Source organism: Hesperophylax consimilis, chromosome 20 (genome assembly GCF_061612785.1).
Source record: "Hesperophylax consimilis isolate HC1 chromosome 20, BYU_Hcon_1.0, whole genome shotgun sequence".
NCBI classification, from domain to species: domain Eukaryota; kingdom Metazoa; phylum Arthropoda; class Insecta; order Trichoptera; family Limnephilidae; genus Hesperophylax; species Hesperophylax consimilis.
The window spans coordinates 29,229,692-29,249,317 of record NC_142855.1 but is presented as its reverse complement, the minus strand read 5'-3'; the positions used below and the strand labels follow the sequence as shown (position 1 = coordinate 29,249,317).

Below are 19,626 nucleotides of genomic sequence, written 5' to 3'. Positions count from 1 at the left end.
AGTAATTACCTAAAGGTAACATTTTCTTCTATATTTCCCTTGCGCATAGCGAACATTTACCTAGCAGGTAAATTTGATGCGGTGGTAGACGTAGAAAGCCAAATCCTCGTATGCCGTTGGTTAGGACAACCGTGAAGTAACAGTGGCCACGAACTATGATCGAATGGAGCCAGTAAGTCAAGTGCAGAGTTGGCAGAAATTGAAGAAAGACAAAAAAGGCAAAGTTTTGAAGGAAGCATGCAAAAAAAATCGGTTGCCCAGCGTCCCAACACGAAATTATAATTTGGGAATGGGTGGGGTAGACCTCATGATATGATAATGGTATACAAAATTATCGGGTCAACATTCGGTCAAAGAAGTGGTATTGGCCTTTATTTGCATCTTGCATGAGCAGCACTCTTTTAAATGGATGGAAGTTGCTATGCTTCTTTAGGAAGTACGAGCATGATATGGGAAACCAGATGACTAGGCGATAGAGAAAACCTTCCCAGAAGACATTCCGTGTGGAGGTTACCCGTACCTTTTATTGTCTTTTCCAAATCAGGTCAATGCCAAATTCGGAGATTCTCGTGTGAAGGAAGATGGGAAAGGTGTGCGTCGAATGAAAGAATTTCATTTGACATATCGTGGCGAATCTCGAATCCGTTGTGCTCTATGTAAAAAAAATCCAGCAGTCTATCGATGCCGGGCCTGCAACCGCGCCCTTCATTTTGACTGCTTCGAACGGTATCACTCAGATAATAATTTGGTTAGATTTGGTTAGTTTTCCTCATTCTAGAAGGTTTTTTCTAGTATTGAATTTTTTGTTATTTTGTGTATTTTCCATTAATAAATTGTATTTTCATTGAATTATAAACAATGGCAATTATTTATTTTAAATTATCAATATAAATCATACAGTTTACTGCATTTTACCTATACTTGACGTAAATTTTGCTTAGGGGGCTACCTCCAAGCGTTGCGTTTAGGCATCAATTTTCTAGACGCTCCGGTGAGAGGGTGTTTAAGTTTATACTATCGGGTTATAATGATGATTCAAGTTTATAAAAATAAAAAATAAATCATGGAGGTAATGGGTTAAACATTTTGAGAAATACGTAAATGGTATTTGATTAATTTAAAGTATTAGAAACCGTAACATGGGGCGACATTAATCATCCTGGTTATCTGCGTAATTCTTGCTACTACTCGGAAGTTACTCGATTCGTAATAATGCTTTTATTTCGAGCAACGTCGGTATGATTTGTGGATCGAAAATGCGTGTAAAATTAACCCAACGTGACTGAGGTCGGGTATGTCATACCCGAGAAGTTTTAAAACGCAGATTTCTTATGTTATTGTTGCCATGCAAATCCCGTCGTCACTGTAGCTGGATGTAAAGGATTCTGGGCCGAGGTGCAGTGATGTGTTTAGTGTCGCGCTTGCGCCAATGGATGGGGTCCGTCACATAGGGTTATTTGATTTATATTTAGACTTCATTATTTTTTTTCTATTTATATAATTAGAATAAACTATATCAATGTACAAAAAATGTTAATATAATCATTTGTTTTAAATAAATTTTTGAATTCATATTCCTTACATATTACAATACAAGCCAATCATTTATGGGAATTTCCCGTTACACGCAAATCTCTAAGTATTTGATTTTTAATTTTTTTATTAGAAAAATTAGTTGTTTTTTTCCAACCAAAAATATGGAAAATCATTAGTAATTGGACATCGATTTTTAGTGTTATTTGAAGAAGAAAAAGATAAATTTTCGAATGATAATAGATTAAATTTATTAATTTAGAAACAGTGGTAAACTGTTAATGATTCCAGAATGCAAGACTTGGGTACGAACTTTGATAGCAATTTTCTTGCCTAAAAAATAAATTGTTTTATATTTGTATATAGATTGTATTATCGTTCCAAAATTTTTAATTAATTTTACTATCGTTCCAAAATTTTTAATTAATTTTATTATATAATAAATTAATTACGAGATAAAAAATTATATATAAATATCTAATAACTGCATGCTACAACGTTCCAACCTTCATTTTTTTTTTTTTTTTAGGGACACGTGTATCATTGTAATAAACGGCCTCGTGGTTGTCGGAATCCGGTGGTCGAGGGTCCATATCCAGCAAGCAAATTTTATTTGATTGATTTGTATTATTTCATAAATTAATCATTTAAAATAATTTAAGGTTTACAGGCGGCACGTTCTAGAGTGGAATATACTCTTAGCATCGCCCCGATGTGAGATCACCATTCAGAATTGAAACGTTGCTTCTAATGGCTTTAGCCGTGGATGGTGACCAGATCTTAACACCTCCTATCTTCTTCCCTTCCCCAGTACCTTCAGCATCACAACATACCCCAATAGAGGATGCCATAGTCTCACTGGCTCCAGACGATTGGGAGCAGGCCCAAGGAGTCTAATGTACATCGGTTATCTTTCTCTTACCTATCTTCTTCCCTTCCCCAGTACCTTCAGCATCACAACATACCCCAATAGGGGATGCCATAGTCTCACTGGCTCCAGACGATTGGGAGCAGGCCCAAGGAGTCTAATGTACATCGGTTATCTTTCTCTTACCTATCTTCTTCCCTTCCCCAGTACCTTCAGCATCACAACATACCCCAATAGGGGATGCCATAGTCTCACTGGCTCCAGACGATTGGGAGCAGGCCCAAGGAGTCTAATGTACATCGGTTATCTTTCAAAGAGCAAAGATCGCAATATCTAAAAAACATCACTTTAGTTTATACGGAATTAAAATACTAGAAAAAATATTTTTTTATGCTATTTTTATTATTTGCATGAATAAAATATAACTTAGTGCTAAAATATGTGACTCGCAACGCTGCCCAACTGGGTGGCGACATAGCTCCCTACCTTTAGACTGTAAAGACAAGGGCGCACTTGTGATGTGTGATGAAAAAAATTATATACATAACAACATAGAAAATCAGTAGGAATTGGACAGCTAAGGTTTATGTGAGGGGTTGAGCGGTTACTCGACCGAGTGACCATTGTCCACATGTGGAAGATTTAAAAAAAAATGTTTTTGAAAAAAAAAAAATTAAAAACTTTTGAACACAAAAAAAACATTTTTTCAATTCAATTCACCATTTTTATTTACATTTTTTACTTCAAATAATGTCAGAAGACACTTGTTAAAGTAATTCAAGTACGTCCCTTAACAACCCATTTAAAAAAAGTGGGATATTTGATGATAAGATAATTTTTGTCAACCGTTCGCAAGTGCTTAAAACTATATTATTACAAAGTTACACCGTGAATTATTATTTCTATGGATAAATAAAATAAATGTTGACTCGAATTCCATATTTATGGGTTCCATTGCAACTTTGGTTCTACATTTATGAAGCTGACTTTGTTCTTATTCTTGGTCTTCACAGCTTTGAAGTTATCCCCGAAGGTGATGGTCTTCACGGATTCCTTGGGCTGCTTCTTGCCCTCAGTTCCCTGGCCCTTGAAAGCCTGCATCAGACCCTTCGGTGTCGCAACACCTATCCTCTTGGTAACCCGCTGAATCTTCTCCTTTCTCTTGTAGTAGAATATCTCCCATACGAGCGTGATGAGAGCAAGGACGAGTCCGAACAGTGTGGCGATGAATACGCCACCTGGAACGTTTAAGAAAATTGGGGTGATGGTTTTTTTTACTCGAAAACGTCTCTCGTCACTGGGAATAATTAATATTTTTCTGGTTAACTTTAGTTTGCTCGCGAATATGGCAAACTGACCATAGTTGATGGATTTTGTCAATACCGTATTGACAAGGGCTTCGTGGATCGAAATAAAATCATCGGTAGTTACGCCTATCGATTTGTCATTGTAAAGTTATCGATTTGACTGTGCTAAACGCCTTGAAGATGTCTTGCCAAAACGATGGGACTAGAACAAAAATTAATATTTATAAGGACAGAATTCAACCCACCAAGACTATCAAGGGTGATGCCCTCCGAGTTGTCATTGTCCTCACAGCTGGTGTTCCAGTAGCGGGCAATGAGTGAGTCCAGGAATCTGTCCTTCTGCAGCTGGAGGATGGCTCGGGATAGCTCTTCCTGGATCCTGGAGCCTTGCTGCACGGCCACGGCGAAGGGTCTCTCCCCGAACACCTCGCCCACGACAGTCAGGTTGCAGTTCTTCTTCACATGATACCTGAAACATAACGGTCTTACTAATGAAAAATCTCTTATTACACATTGTGGAAAGACAGTACACTTTTAATAATGTCTCGCAACATTAAATTTTCAGATTTATGCGCAATATTTACACGGTACTTTAACGCGTGCGCCCCATAAAAGTGAGTTTCCCAGCAAACGAGTTTTGGTTTGTCATTTTTTATTAAAATTATGTTTTTGTTAACAATTTTGATTCTAATGACCATTATTATATTAGTAATACAATATATGTTATTTTTCGTCAGTTTTATCCATTGATAATGTCAGGTGAATATAGTTTTACGCCATCGGAAAAAGCGAAGTTATTTTGACCTTTTTTATTTTTTAATTAACTTTTACTAAAACTTTTAGTTTTACTTTTTAATAAAACTTCCACGATAGTGATGGAAATTAATTTTTCAATTTTAAAAAAATGAGTTTATATATTTTAAAAGATTACAATTTTGGTGATTTTCTAAACTACCATACTAGGCTCATTCTCGTAGTATGGTAGGTACATGATTTATTTAAGAATAATAAATGTATTTTTGTGAAAAAATAATAAAAAATAAGTAAAATTATACCAAATTATTTTATATCATTATTTTTTTATTTTACACAGGTTAATCGTGGTACGTACTTATCTAGAAATGCCTTATGCATGTATACAAAAATACAAACTTCAAAAAATTATCGTGTGCACTGTGAAAAAATGGATCCAAAATTACTGTTATTTTTATAATTCTCTGGGAATTATTATAATACTTTTATAAAACCAGATAAAAAGTCAAGTGACAGTTTACTTGCGAATTCCGTAAATAAAAGGAATGTTTTTTGATTTTTTTAATTATATGAAATTTTTCAACGTTTGATTTAAAATATTTATTATAAGCTTTTTCTTAATTCTTTTCATGTTGAAATTAAAATATTGCAATTTTTAAACATTAGTGGACATTTCAAATACAAAAATCAAAAAGGTAATTATAGTATGTAGTTTCCAAATTAGTATTAAAATAGGTATAAAAAATATATAGAACATTTAAAATACCTTTAAAAAAATCCTCAAATTTGATGGGAAATTATTATTATTTCATATTTATACGACAGATAAACTACTCTCTTTGACTGGATAAGCAATGTGTATATATCTTCCCGTGAACTATTTTACGTTTCAATTAGTAAGGTTTTCACTTACACGGTCGTTTAAATTTTTTTTAAATTCATCGCGTTTGTTAGGACGGGTTGTTTCGGAGAATTTGAAAAATTCTTCAAATTTCAAAGTTGATTTTCAAGTTCTGTGAAAGATTTTTTCAGGTTCTGTTATTATTTCAATTCTCTCAAGCAACTAGCCTACAATGATATAATAACAGAACTTGAATAGGACTTTCACAGAGCCCAAAAATGAATATTGAAATTTGTTGAATTGTTCAAATTCTCCGATACAACCCGTCCTTAGTAAGACCGGATATCCAACACAATTTTGAAGTAATAAACAAAGTCAACAAAATGTTGAGACTTCGTATTTCAAAAACTTTCTTCTGTACTTAGACTTTGTATTTCCTTTACGTTAGAAATAAATCTACATTTCCCCATACAACACAAAATTTCACAACCTACTCTAAGTGGGTAGGATTTTCCACCGTTTTCCATCCCTCCCTATATAGTGCAAGGCCGATAGAGTCAGACTGGATAGGTCAAAAGGTCTTCCTCAACCTGCCTCTCGATCTGGCCTGCCACGCAGTACGTGAACAAACGCATCAGCTGCCAAGACCTGGAAAAACTTCACCCCATGATTTCAGGTATCCCTTTTAAGTCACCGACCGGAGCTTCCACTTATGGTGACCTATGGCAGAGATGTTGGTTATCCAACAAGTGATTTCCAGGGCGGTGGAACCAATATGCAGCAAGCAAGCACTCACTTGATTTCAGAAGAGTCGTGTATGAAGGCGAAGTCAGCCTCGAGGCGCTCGTCCACCTTGCGGAAACCCTCCTCGGTGGAAGGCAGTGGGCTGGAGCTATTGATTGCCAGCAGGATGTGTCCGTACTGTTCCCTGACGGGGTAATCCCATACCTGGTACTGTACCTCATCCGAGCTGGCGTTCAGCGTTATCTCCTTCCACACCCTACAATAATGCAAGTTCCTTGAAATACATCTATGTTTATTTACCAAATATAATTTGGCATACTTTAGTTTGGAAGAGTGAGAGAAGTGTCAAGTGTGTGCAAGTTTTAATAAACGGCCATGCTAATTTGGGGTTACGAGTGGCAGGTCTTGTTTGTCGATCGTCGATGACGTGCATTTGACCTCTTTCTGGGACTAGTGTATTGGAAAGTGTTATTGTTACTCACCGGTACAGGGTGTCCTCTGCGTTTTTCATGTTCATGAAATATCTGTGCGCCATGCCTCCTTCAACCACCGTGTAGTTGATCCTTGACTGTCGCGCCAATTGCTCCAGAGATGACACTGGCGTCTGTAGAATTAACAGACTTGTATTAGCGATGAACCGTCACGTCAGCAATATCATATTGCACATTCTTCGGCAAGGCAATGACCGCCACCTCTGGCCAATGTACTGAAGCATGGTTTACAAACCATCCAATCCCCTTATTGACGACTTTAGTCACAAAAAGTGACGGCTCGTGACTTTTAAGCCGGATAGAGTGCTACGTTTTAAAAATTCGACACTATTGATGATATTTAGAGCCATAACGATTTTTTTTCTAAAATTAGATTTTTTGTATGAATATTTTCAGGAAATTTCAGTTTAGCCGCGCAGATTAGCCGAAAATCTTCAAACAAACAACCGAATTTTCGAAAAAAAAGTAGACGTTTCAGTTACAAAAACATAAGTATGCCATTTTTTGTAATATTAGCACTCTAGTACACACAAGAGTTGGCTTATTTCCAACCCGCGAAATAATTATAATATGTACTAGTACCTCAATCAACAATTACTGCTTATTATATTTTTTCCACCTGTAAACAACCTTTAACTTTATTTTTGTAGGAAAGGCTTTGTTACCACTAAATTTCTCACTAGATGGCGTCGAGACAAATGATATCTTCATTTGTTGGTGAAATATTTTTGACTTGTCAAATTTTATTATTTTTTTAGTGATAAACTCATGTTTATAAGACAAGTTTTTATGCATAGCATAGCTCAGTGGTTTCAGAGCAACTGACCAAACATCAGAAGGCGGCTTCAATTTACGTTGGCAGCATTAATTTTTACTCTGGAGATATTTTCAATTTGTACTGATATATCAGGCGACTAATTATTTTAAAATATTACCATTTGTTATTTCGGCTACTGGCATTATACCTAGCTCTCTCATTCAAAATTTAGTCATATTAGATCTGTCAAAGAATTGTTATATAAAAATTCAAAAATCAGTCATTTTAAAAACATGTAGGATTACGAAAGATTTTTTAAATATTTATATTGAGGGATCAGTAGGATTTATACGTCCAGTTAGGAGTTCTACAAAGCCGAACCCTCTGATATGTAAATATCTGGAGTCGGTGAATTGTTTTCCCATTTGATCTCTGATGAGTTGACGTGTTGTTCTTGTATTTTTTTGTATTTATTATGCTTATATAATGCACTTGCATAATGTGGATTGACTAGATGACCATTTGTGGAAAAGTGTGTGGAAGGGTTTATTTTTTCCTGTGGGGAAGATTTAACCCGGACATAAAGTCGGAAAATATACATAGCATTTGTATAGCGTAGTTTAGTGTCATTTCACTTCAAGTGTGCTTGTAACTAGATTAAGAAATAAGGATTCGTTGTTAAGCTGGATTACCTGCATCCTCTCTACTGTAAGGAAAGCTGCAAGGTTGGCCGTGAAGGTGGCCAGCATGAGAACGACAAATAGCCAGTAGGCAGCCACCAGCGCTCGGCTGCTGAGAGCTTTTGGTGCTTCTCCACCTCCCTGTGGCGTGAATGACGTCAGCGCGAACCACAAAGACTCTTTCAGCGTGAACTCCCTGAATAATGCAGTAGTTGACGAAGTGATAATAATAAAGAAATGTTAATATTTATTTTTTGGAATAAATTAATGAGTCATTCCTCAAATTGTAAATAATGTAACTGTAATTTAATTGAATATCCAAAAAATAAATATATATCCTAGACTTGCTGAAGAGTCGCACATTAAGGCGATGCACTACGTAGTAATGAAAAATCAAGTGTTTTTGTTTTGAAAATTTGGTCGCCTAGAAATGTTTCAGATGCTTTAATTAAATACTGCGTGTAGAATACATCTTGGCCTTTGAAATAATCGAGTATTTTTAAGATAAGTCATTTTATAAGCCCGGAAAAAACAATGTATAAGGCCTATGAAAACTGCTTTAAAGATCAAAATCTCCTACTTACGAACCCATTTTCGGTTATGATTTTATTGTATAATGTGGCAAATTAAGTTATTAATAAATGATCGAAAAAATATATATTTATGCCTGAACATCCACAAAATAAAATAAAAGGCTCTTTTTGGCCATGTTTTTTTCTTGTATAAATCAAAACAGGCGGATGGTGTTAAGCGGGAATTTAAACCTTATCACCTTCTACGTAAGGGTTGGTATTGATAGCGGCTCAATTTAAAATATTACACGACGTAGTGCATCGCCTTAACCTTTCCCTTACTGTGCTAAAAAAATACACGCGTTCCGGTGCTGTGTAGTCAATACACATATCAAAGTAAGCGATTTATTATCGGAAAAATATGAATATTCATAGCTAATTGTTTTTATTTTTATTATATTTTATATCAAAAGTGATAATAATTGTAATTTAATTGCTGAAAACATGAAAAAACCATCGGCAGATGCTAAACCTTTATAACGAATATGCTATATCTTTATAACGAATTGGTGTACATTATGAATACCAAAATATGCTTTAGATAAATTGAAGGTTTTCCTATCGTTTCGCTAGAGAAGAATACAAATAAAAAATAAGTTACTCAATAAAAAATATAAACGAAAACTACTAAAAAAAATTTTTTTTCAATAGAAATGTATGAACGCGTAAAGGAAAAAACTTTTTAATAAGATTATCTGTGACAGTTTCACTTGATTTACTTTTTTGTTTTCTTATAAAATTATTTTCAAAATAAATAAAAACCAGTTTTGTGCTTGAAATCAAACGTTTGTTTGTCAAACGATTTTAATGCATATTACCTACAATATAAGGTTTTCCAAAAATATAAACATTTTTGACTTGTAGCTTCCTCTTAAGATTAATAAATAAGTACACATACTCTCGGATGTAAAGGTATCGCATAATAGCAATTCTATTTACGATTCTATAGAAATGAGTGATTGAGAAGTAGTGAGATTTTACCTGCACGGATATGGATAAGCGTCCTTGTTGTTCCTGGAGCTGTATGGAGAGTACTTGTCCAATATAGTGAGCAGAATGGCAGTCAAGGTAAGAGCCCCCACAATACTCAACCACACTTCTACGCGAAGGACCGTCATGAACTTAAACAGAGATGTCGCACGAACTGGCTTCCTGATTACTACAATAGAACAACATTTGTCAGTAAAATTCAGGTATGGGGTACAAGTTGTCAAGAAATTCCAATTTGCGGACATGCACAACCTTCATGATATTGGGCCTTCGGAAACTTTGACACCTCATATCTCAGAACAAGGTAAAGTGAAGTTAGAACCCTGTCCAACTAAGATAACGAATTTGCGCCACAACCCTTGGGCCACGAGATCAAATGCTCTGGTGGGACCTTAGAATGAGAGCCATTTTAGAAACGTTTTCACGTAAAAAAAATATTTGCGCTATTATTATTGATGACAATTACATTGTGAGACAGGGATACATCAGATTTTATATAGTGTAATGCGATCTCACTCAGACTCAGCTTTCTACCCAATCCAGATAATCGTCCAAGCTGGACGCAATACGAGTTGTTACTTGCAATTACACACAGACAGACGCGTAAACGATATTAGTATGTTTGATATTCACCAATTGATAGTCCGGTCTGGTCGAAGTATGGAGCGACAAAGTCAACCACCTCCTCCCTTTGTGACGTCATAATGATGGCGGCCACAGCTATGTCGGTATCCTGAACAAAAAAGGCATACAAGCAAAGATGACAATGACATCGAAGAGTTGAATTAAATACTTGCCTACATCGATATCCTTTGAAGTTTCCATTGACATTACGACAAGAAGAGCAGAAGAAAGAAAGGGCCTGATTTAGTAATAGTTCGATAGCGTTTATTGGTTTTTGTTGATTGTGTTTGTGTTTACGCAAGAGGCTCTGATTGAATTTTTTTTTCAGGGCCTTTATCATCTTTGGGGATGTTGTGAGGAGGGTCATTTTGAGGAGAAGACGACGGCCTATATGGCCGAGGGGTTATGCAATCCGGAAGTTGCGGTTTCGAATCCCAGTGTCCACAAATCAATTTTGTTTGATTAATTTGTTATTTCACGATTAAATAATTTAAAATAATAACTTTACATATATTTGCGGCAAGTTACTGTACGGAGTGGAAGATACTGAAATATTCCTTTAAATGGCTTTTGCCATGTTTAATGACCAGATTAATAGCCATCTACTTCCCAACCATCCTCTATCATATAAAATATATATACATTATCACATAGGTAAAATTTTTAAAAAATTGTCCAAGTGCGTGATTACATTCATGTCAATAATTTAAAGTATTCAATGCGCATACATATAGACACACACACACAAACACACCCTTGTTTGTCCAATCCCGATTTCGAGGACTTCAACTGGCTACCCGAATTCGAGGTCCTATTATATTATATAAAGTAGACATGTATTCTACACTTATACGTATACTCAAGTTAATCGTGATCGTTGCTGTCTATTCGGTTTCATCATACACCCGGTAAGCACCTAGAAAACGGTCCTCAAAAAACCGGAATACACAGCCGGTAACTGAGGACTTCCCATATCCGAGGCCTGTCCACGTATTCAGGATTACACATACGTAAAATACACGGATCTCGGAAGGTCCTCGATTTAGTGGTCAATAGTTTTTGGAGGTCTTGGGTCCTCGAAATAGTGTGGAACGAATTTCTTACACGTATCTTGGAAGCGTCGTGGCTCGTCCTAACGTTCGCTCGTTCGGTGAACAGGCAACAAAAGTATACGCCTCATCGTATTGCTAAATATTTTATTTAAAATATAAATTTGCACAAAACTTAAAAAAAGGTTCAAAATAAAATTGAATTGCCTATCTAAAAATATGAATTTGGTAAGAGATCATTACGGCTGACACCCGACAGGCAATGAACCCCTCCACCCGCGCGCCCGGTGGCGTATTTCCTTTTCCGTGTTCAATAGGAGGCAGTACTGCCTCGAAACCCGCACGGGTTTGTAACGCGCGCCATTCTCCTTCCAAACCCGTGTTCAATACGAGGCACGCGTTGTCCAATCGTTTATAATTACCATGCGCATTAATTGAGCACTACGGATCCATGTTTGTTTCGAGACATTTTTTGTATGTGTAAATTGTTATGTATTAAGGATGGGCAATAAAACGCATAATCTAGGAACCTATTTTATTAGGTATTTATTATTTATTAACGCCCTAGTGGGCTTTTGTAATTGTAAGAAAACAAGACAAATGAATGCAATAAATTTTGTGTAAATTATTAAAATATTCATACGATGATTTGATATATAATACTGCTATTAGCCTGAAATATTCAAGCCCAGTGGCAAAGAATTACTAATATCTTGGAAAGGAATTCAAATGCTCAACATACAAAAATTCTCACCAAGTTTGGATGTGATTTGTCAAAGCTTAATTTGAGTAGGTATACTATCATTTTTGCCGGCGTGGTCTAGTGGTATACGCTTTTGACTACAGATCCGAAGGTCGCGGGTTCGAACCCGGCGTGCGCAAATAAATTTTATTTGATTAATTTGTGTTATTTCACAATTAATTAATTAAAATAATATATAGTATATTTGCGGTACGTTTCAGGATGGAAGATACTCTCAGTATCGCCCTGGTGTAAGACCACCATTCAGAATTGAAACGTTGCTTGAAATGGCTTTAGCCGTGTTTGGTGACCAGATCTGAATAGCCAGATACTTCCCCACCTTCCTCTTCCCCATCTCCCTCCCCTTCCCAATACCCTCAGCCTCACAACATACTCCAATTGGGGATACCATAGTCTCACTGGCTCCAGTTGGCGGGAGACGGGACGGGAGCAGTTGGGACTCTTGTGCGGTATTACTATAAAAAAAATATATATATACATATATATTGTGGAAAAAAAATAGCCGGCAAAGATCTCGAAAAATTAATGTACAACCTATATCGATCGCTCGCCGCAAAGAAAGGGTCTATCATGCGGCTACAGGAAGAATTCAATCAGGACGACCAGCCAAGTCTTAATTGATCAAGAGAAAACGTATTCACAAAATTGCATTAAATATTGATGATAATGAACCTCCTGCCAAAAAATATTGATTTAAAAAAATATATATTATTATGTTTTTATTTGTAGGTACCTAGTTATGTAGATTACCTCACATAACGTATACATCTTTGAATGTATTTTTATTTCTATCCTTGGTTTTTAATAGGTACAACTCGTCATATTTTATTTTTTTTAATCTCTATTATAATGTTATACCTGACGAGTAAATAAAATTATTATTTATTCGGTTTTATTGGTTTATAATGCAGAAATTGTGAGCACACGCTTACTTTTTTATGTTATAATTTATTCAAAATTATGATTTTCCAAAATTATGATTTTTAATCCAAAATTATTATTACAACTGATAGCCTTGATTTAACAATACATGATTAAACATTTCAAACAAATATAATTTTAAAGTTCATAATAATCTCAATACTCAATTATAAACATGCGAATGTATGAATAGATATACTTGATGTTAATAATTTTGATCTATTCTACTTAAAGACAAGTCACCTTTTTTACACATTTTTAATCTCATGTCTCATAGAAATCGTTGTATCTCCCTTACTTTCATGGTTCATGGTTAGGATATGATCTTAACGGTGTTAAAAAGAGAAAAAATCACGCTTTATAAAAAAATCTAAAAATTTACCGCAAAATAATTAAGAAGTCCAACATAAACGAATCCTAAGTTTCCAAACGCTATTTGAAAAAATAATTATGTACTTTGAGCATTTTATATTGATTATTTTTTATATGGCACGACAAAAACTGAGATGACAATATCGTTTATAATACATTAGTCTATCACAATATGAATGCGTTTTTTTCATTATCAGTAATTTTAGTTACAAAAATCGTAAGATGAGTCATTTTTAAAACTTCCTTATGCTGGCATGCAAAATACTTATATTTTTAAAATTAAATATTTATTTTGAATTATAAAATTTGAAAGGACATTTCATAACCTTTCCAAAACGGTTATTAGTTTTCGGATATATTTAGAAATATTCTATTATTGGGATTTTATTACAAAACGGCAATATTTTAAACCTCTCACAAAATACTGTCGAGGCCCAAGGAATTACATAAAATGTTCTATATTATTATAACATTCTTTACCTTATGAGTACTTCATATTTTTTCTTTTTTTATGTAACCCACATTAAATAATTGTATCCTGTATCTAAATACTAGATTTTCCATACATACATACTTTGTTTTATATTTTGTCTTATATTAATCAATCAAAATAACAAAAGTACATAGTTCTTTTTTATTTTCTTTCAACATTATCTCAGTGTACTTCTAATAACAACTGTATCATTTCAGCGATAATATTTCTAAGTACTCACATTCTTATTTTGTCCTTAATACTTAAAATAATTTTTCCCTTCTGTGTACCACTGCATACTTATAATACAATGTATCACTTTAATGTTAAAGCCTATTATGGCGTTTATATTAATAAATAAATAGTTTCTTTTATTTATCATTTCAGGCTAAGAGCAGTATTATATATTGAATCATCCTATTGATATTTTACTGATTTGCACTAAATTTAATTATATCCATTTGTCTTGTTTTCTTACAATTACTAAAATTCCATGTAAAATTCCACTAGGGCGTTAAAAAATAAAAATCTTTCGAAACCAACACGGATCCGTAGTGCTCAATTAATGCGCATGGTAATTATAAACAATTGGACGACGCATGCCTCGTACTGAACACGGATTTGTAAAGAGAAATGGCGTTACAAACGCGTGTTCAGTAGGAGGACGCGTACCTCATATTGAACACGGGTTTGGAAGGAGAATGGCGTTACAAACCCGTGCGGGTTTCGAGGCAATGATGCCTCCTATTGAACACGTAAAAAGAAATACGCCGCCCGGTGCAACAGCAGATCGGCTAGTAATCGGCGTTCATAATACGGAAAGTACCGAAAACTTCCGAACTATTCCGAAACAGGTCTCCAGCGAAATAGTATTCTTACTTAGGGTTTGAACAAGAAACCATTGCCATCTTGAATTTTGGAACATCTCGTATATCCTTTTTGAGGCTCTTGTGTCATGTATCCGAGTTTCATTGGGAGATTTTCTGTGTTTAAAATGATGTATAAGAATATTCTTGGCATATATTTGTTTTAAATCATTACTATATTGGTTCAATAATTTTAATTATAAACGACTTTGTTGTCTTAATTTTTTTGTCAGACTACCTAAAAAACCATAATTTTTTTTTTAACGATTTTGTATGTTTTATTTGATGATAATGTTACTCTGCGTTTGGTAATTTTTTCCGACTCTTCAAGATCCGCATTAATAAAACCCTTCCTACAGCTCCTCCTTAACCCGCTTGATAACATCACCCATCCAGGTGGTGATATTCTTCCCTTGTCCTTAATTCAGACAGAGGCGTTTTTGTGAGGTGTAGGTAATAGGGTCATAGAGCGGATTAACGAAGAATGGAGTGAAAGAAGAATATATGATGCGGATTAATCAAATACTTGATCAGGTGTCCTAATTACTTATTAAATATTACAATACCGTACATCGAATTAAACAGTATTACAGAACATAGTTCACAATACGAACTAAACGCAATATTGAATTTTGTTTCAACAGTCAAAAACTGAATTCCCTGTCGGCACAATCTTAATAGTGCAATACTTATTATATACACATGCACGTAGGAATTTCGAACGACGGGTCCTCGGTTTAGGGCGTAGGTGAGATTTCTTGACACTCGAGCTTGCAGCGCCTCCTGGTGTTCACATTCCGGCAATCGGCACCTTTTAACACGAAACCGAGGACTTTGAGAGAGTCCTCGGTTTAGGGTCTGTGTGTGATTTCCAGCATTAGCGGCGCCGCCCTGGTGGTCACACATCCGTACTAATGAAACACTAGCCAAATTAAACACGATATTTTTCGCCACGAAAATGAGGACTCTCTCCGATCGGCCCAAAATTTCGACAGTTGACCAATCAGAACGCATAGATTATAGGTACATATTCAGTTTTTCGCATTTTGAATCCGAGGACGTCCTCGGATTCGTGTGAGTCCTCGGATTCTGGGTCTAAAGGCCTGTGAAGGTCCTCGAATAAAGGTGCATACAAACTCTCACACATACATTACACACGTCACACACACACACACCTATAAACTACACAAGTCACCTGGGACCCAATTTTCATTTCAGTAGACAACTGCTCGCATGCGATAATTATCTACATTGTCTATGGTTTTTCTATCATCGAGTAATTATCTACTAATTTTCGATAGAAAGCGTATTTTGGAATTTCTAATAGATGATTATCCATTACAAAGCAGTAGATAATTGGACTATTGGTTTTAGTAGTAGTTCAACTGTCAAAAAGTGTTACTTGTACGGTTTGCGTGTGTCGTATTTTTGTTAATTATTATAAAAATGGTGAGTTTTGAAGATTTGACGCACATACAAGCGATCGAAGACATGGAGCAGTCCGAATATTTAACTGATAGGCCACCAAGATTTTTTTTTTCAAGAAATGATGCATTTAGTCTGAGTAATGAACTATTCATAAAAAATTTTCTACTATCTAAACAATTGGTGCTCAAATTAATTGATCTATTGTCGCCTTTGATGAAAGAACCGTATAAAATCATGTCTGTAGATGTTAAAACGAAGGTAAGAACGATTAATGATCCCCGTTATATGCAAACAAATCATTTTTTGTACTCAATCAGTGATATGATAATAAAACATTGTTTTTTCTTCAGATTTTAATTGCGTTGAATAGCCAAAGATCAAATAGTAACAGAAAGTCCAAGAGTAAAGCAAAAGTCGGTAATATTTTGAAAAACACGCAAGAAAATTAAGAAACAACTACTTCTTCAACAAACAACAAAGTGAATTGAAAATTGACAGTCGTAAACAGATGTATATAGAAAAATGTATCAAATCTATGAAGTTAAATACACGGGTTACCATATAAAAAATAAAATTGGTACATTTTTATGTTGGTATTAATATCGGTTGTTTTACATTATCTACGACGGTCGAAAATACGCATTTATCGAAACAGTAGATAATTTATCGTGCGCGATCCTCGCATGCGAGCAATTGTCTACTGAAATGAAAATTGGGTCCCTGGTAATTAAGGAATAAACATACCACTTAGAAGACATTACAAGGAAACATATCATAGGTACACAATAAGAAGTATCTTATTCCTGTATATTGTTTCATCTCTGTAAATCATGTGCTGTTTGTTTCTATAATTTAAAATTAAAAAAATAAATAAAATAAAATTAAAAAAAAAGAAATACTAAAAAAATTACGAATTGGTGGCATTTTTTCATTGACAGTTGAAAGTCAAAAAAATATTTATATTTTTTTATTGTATAAACGCGAAAAAAGTGAAGTGACAGTTTTATTAATTTATTACCTACACGAAAGGAATGTGTTTTATAATATATCCTGGTAAGCTTTTTTGTTAACATTTTCAAGTTTTATATTCAAAAAATATTTTTTTAGAAAGTTCAATGTTTTTTTTCAAATGCAAATATTTCAAAAGTAATTTAATTTAGTTTCAAAAATAGTGTTTCTTTTAACGACAACTACAAAAATAAGTAATATGTAGCACATTTTAAATACCTTCCGGGAGAATTCCAAAATTCCAAGAAAATTCACAATGTCGTTGGGACTTGTTGGTAAAAATATTCAAAAACCAAGCATTAAAAGTTTAAAAAAATTCAAAATGTGTTTTTTGAAGAGAACATTTCATAAATATTTTTCTACATAATCTGAATACATTTTTGGTACCGTGATTTTACTGACAGTTTTTTTAATCCACTGTCAAACCACTTTCCCGATAAGCTGGTTTAAATTAATTCTTATTTGCGAAGCTTCTTCCTCCGTGATGTAGCTTGAACTGCGAAAAAATGTGGAAATAGTTCGGTGCAAGGTTAGGAGAGTAAGGTGGATGATCGAAATATGCGGACTCTGTACAGAACGCCCAGTTTCTGAGAGGCTAACCAAAGGTATCAAAAACGTATTAACATAATAAATTCGTGCAAAAGAACTTACGCCTTTGGCCAGGTCTCCTATCAAACCATCCCACGTCCCGTTGTTCAGTTTCCTTCCAAATTGCATAGCTTTCACAATTTCGTAGTCGAAATCCATGACCTGAAAAACGTACAGAATTCCTTACTTGATTTTCTTTAGTGAATTACGAATTAAAAAGAAATAAGCATATTTTCAGAGTTTTAAAACTATACTAAAAAAATGTGCTCTAGAAGCATAAAGGAGAGAATGCGTACTTTACCAACAAACACTTACCCTAAAAGGACAAAAACCTCAAAACTACTTAAGATTAAATTAAATATTTCTTTTGGCCAGAAACGCCATAAATTCGTGCAACAAAATTACATAATCCTCTCCCAAACTAAATTAAAAATACTGTGCATTAAAACAAAAGTATAAACAATATTGTCATATACAGACCTGGTGGTGCTGTGAGGATCTCAATAATTATACGCGTGTGCGGATAGAATGTTTATTAACACTTTAGAACGGATTGTCTACTTTTTTTTTTTTTTTTTTTTACAGTAATACCGCACAAGAGTCCCAACTGCTCCCGTCTGGAGCCAGTGAGACTATGGCATCCCCAATTGGGGTATGTTGTGAAGCTGAGGGTATTGGGGAGGGGAGGGAGATGGGGAAGAGGAAGGTGGGGAAGTACCTGGCTATTCAGATCTGGTCACCAAACACGGCTAAAGCCATTTCAAGCAACGTTTCAATTCTGAATGGTGGTCTTACACCAGGGCGATACTGAGAGTATCTTCCACTCTGGAACGTGCCGCAAATATACTATATATTATTTTAAATTAATTAATTGTGAAATAACACAAATTAATCAAATAAAATTTATTTGCGCACGCCGGGTTCGAACCCGCGACCTTCGGATCTGTAGTCAAAAGCGTATACCACTAGACCACGCCGGCCGTCAACTACTATCTTCTTAGCTGTCGGTTGGGAAAAGAGAGCGAGCAGATGCATCCATCATCTTTTATACGTCGATCTGTCATCTCGCTCTTACACATTCAAAAAGCAGGCGTACCACCTAAAACCTTTCTTACAAATAAGAAATATGACTAAGTTCACACAACAATCATGAAGATGTGGAAATCAACTAATATGAAGATGAAGCCCAGGAACATGAAGATGGGGAAATTAACTAACATGAAGATGAGGACTATTAACATGAAGATAAGGAAATCAATTAATATGAAGATTAAGTCTATAAACATGCAGATGAGGAATCGGAATTAACACCCACACAATCACCTACAATCCACCTCGGAGCAGAATTCCATATTGAGGAGGAATTAATAAAAAACTGATATACAGTGTGTCTTTAAATGTAATTAATAATAAAAAAGAATGACGAAGTCAAAGGTTCAATCTTCTGAAAAGATATTTAGAGGATTGGTAGAAGTTATCACATGGGATCTAGATCTGCCTGATCCTAGAAATCTAGAACCTAGAGGTGCCTATCGTCATAACTCTACTGCTCGTCGTAGAAAAATTGATAGTGCGATGACTTGAACGTATGTTCAAAATGCCAGAAGTATGACTTCTGCACCAAATACTGACAGAAATTTCAAAGGGAAAACGTCCAGTGGGCCACCCTAGACAAAGTTGAAGAAAGCAACTCGAGAGGCTGGGCTGAGGCTGGACGAAGGCTGCAGAATTAGTAAAGGACAGGGACGCCTGGGAGTGAACCTAACAATAGCGGAACGATTGGCATTTTGTATGAATTTTACGAGCACGGTTGCGCTGTCGTAATTGACAACGAAATTAAAAATAAAACGCCCAACGACGGCCACAACGGTCGAATTGAAATAAATTATTTTTAATGTAGGCACATTCCGCACTCCAAATGTACTTTTTGATATAAAAAGGGACGACGTAATTGGTAAATGAGATCTTTATCCATTATTCGTGATATTCTGAACCACTT

General features: G+C 35.0%; 1 protein-coding gene across 1 annotated transcript; it reads right to left on the bottom strand.

Moving 5' to 3' along the window:
- Positions 1-3,343: 3,343 nt before the first annotated feature.
- On the bottom strand, positions 3,344-10,254 carry LOC149414505 (ionotropic receptor coreceptor Ir8a-like). The gene is made up of 7 exons (XM_089644208.1): positions 10,170-10,254; positions 9,528-9,705; positions 7,987-8,170; positions 6,529-6,650; positions 6,099-6,302; positions 3,954-4,177; positions 3,344-3,639 (listed from the first exon to the last, which is right to left on the bottom strand). The coding sequence occupies exons 1-7, from the start codon at positions 10,237-10,239 to the stop codon at positions 3,344-3,346; spliced, it is 1,278 nt and encodes a 425-aa protein (XP_089500334.1). The 5' UTR covers positions 10,240-10,254.
- Positions 10,255-19,626: the final 9,372 nt, after the last annotated feature.

Bases quoted from the DNA above. Each gene is read 5' to 3' on its own strand.
- LOC149414505 (XM_089644208.1), bottom strand. From the start codon at position 10,239: ATGACGTCACAAAGGGAGGAGGTGGTTGACTTTGTCGCTCCATACTTC. The intron at 9,706-10,169 runs GTGAATATCAAA...GTTCTATTGTAG, and splicing joins CCAGACCGGACTATCAATTG to TAATCAGGAAGCCAGTTCGT. The intron at 8,171-9,527 runs GTAAAATCTCAC...TGCATTATTCAG, and splicing joins GCTTATCCATATCCGTGCAG to GGAGTTCACGCTGAAAGAGT.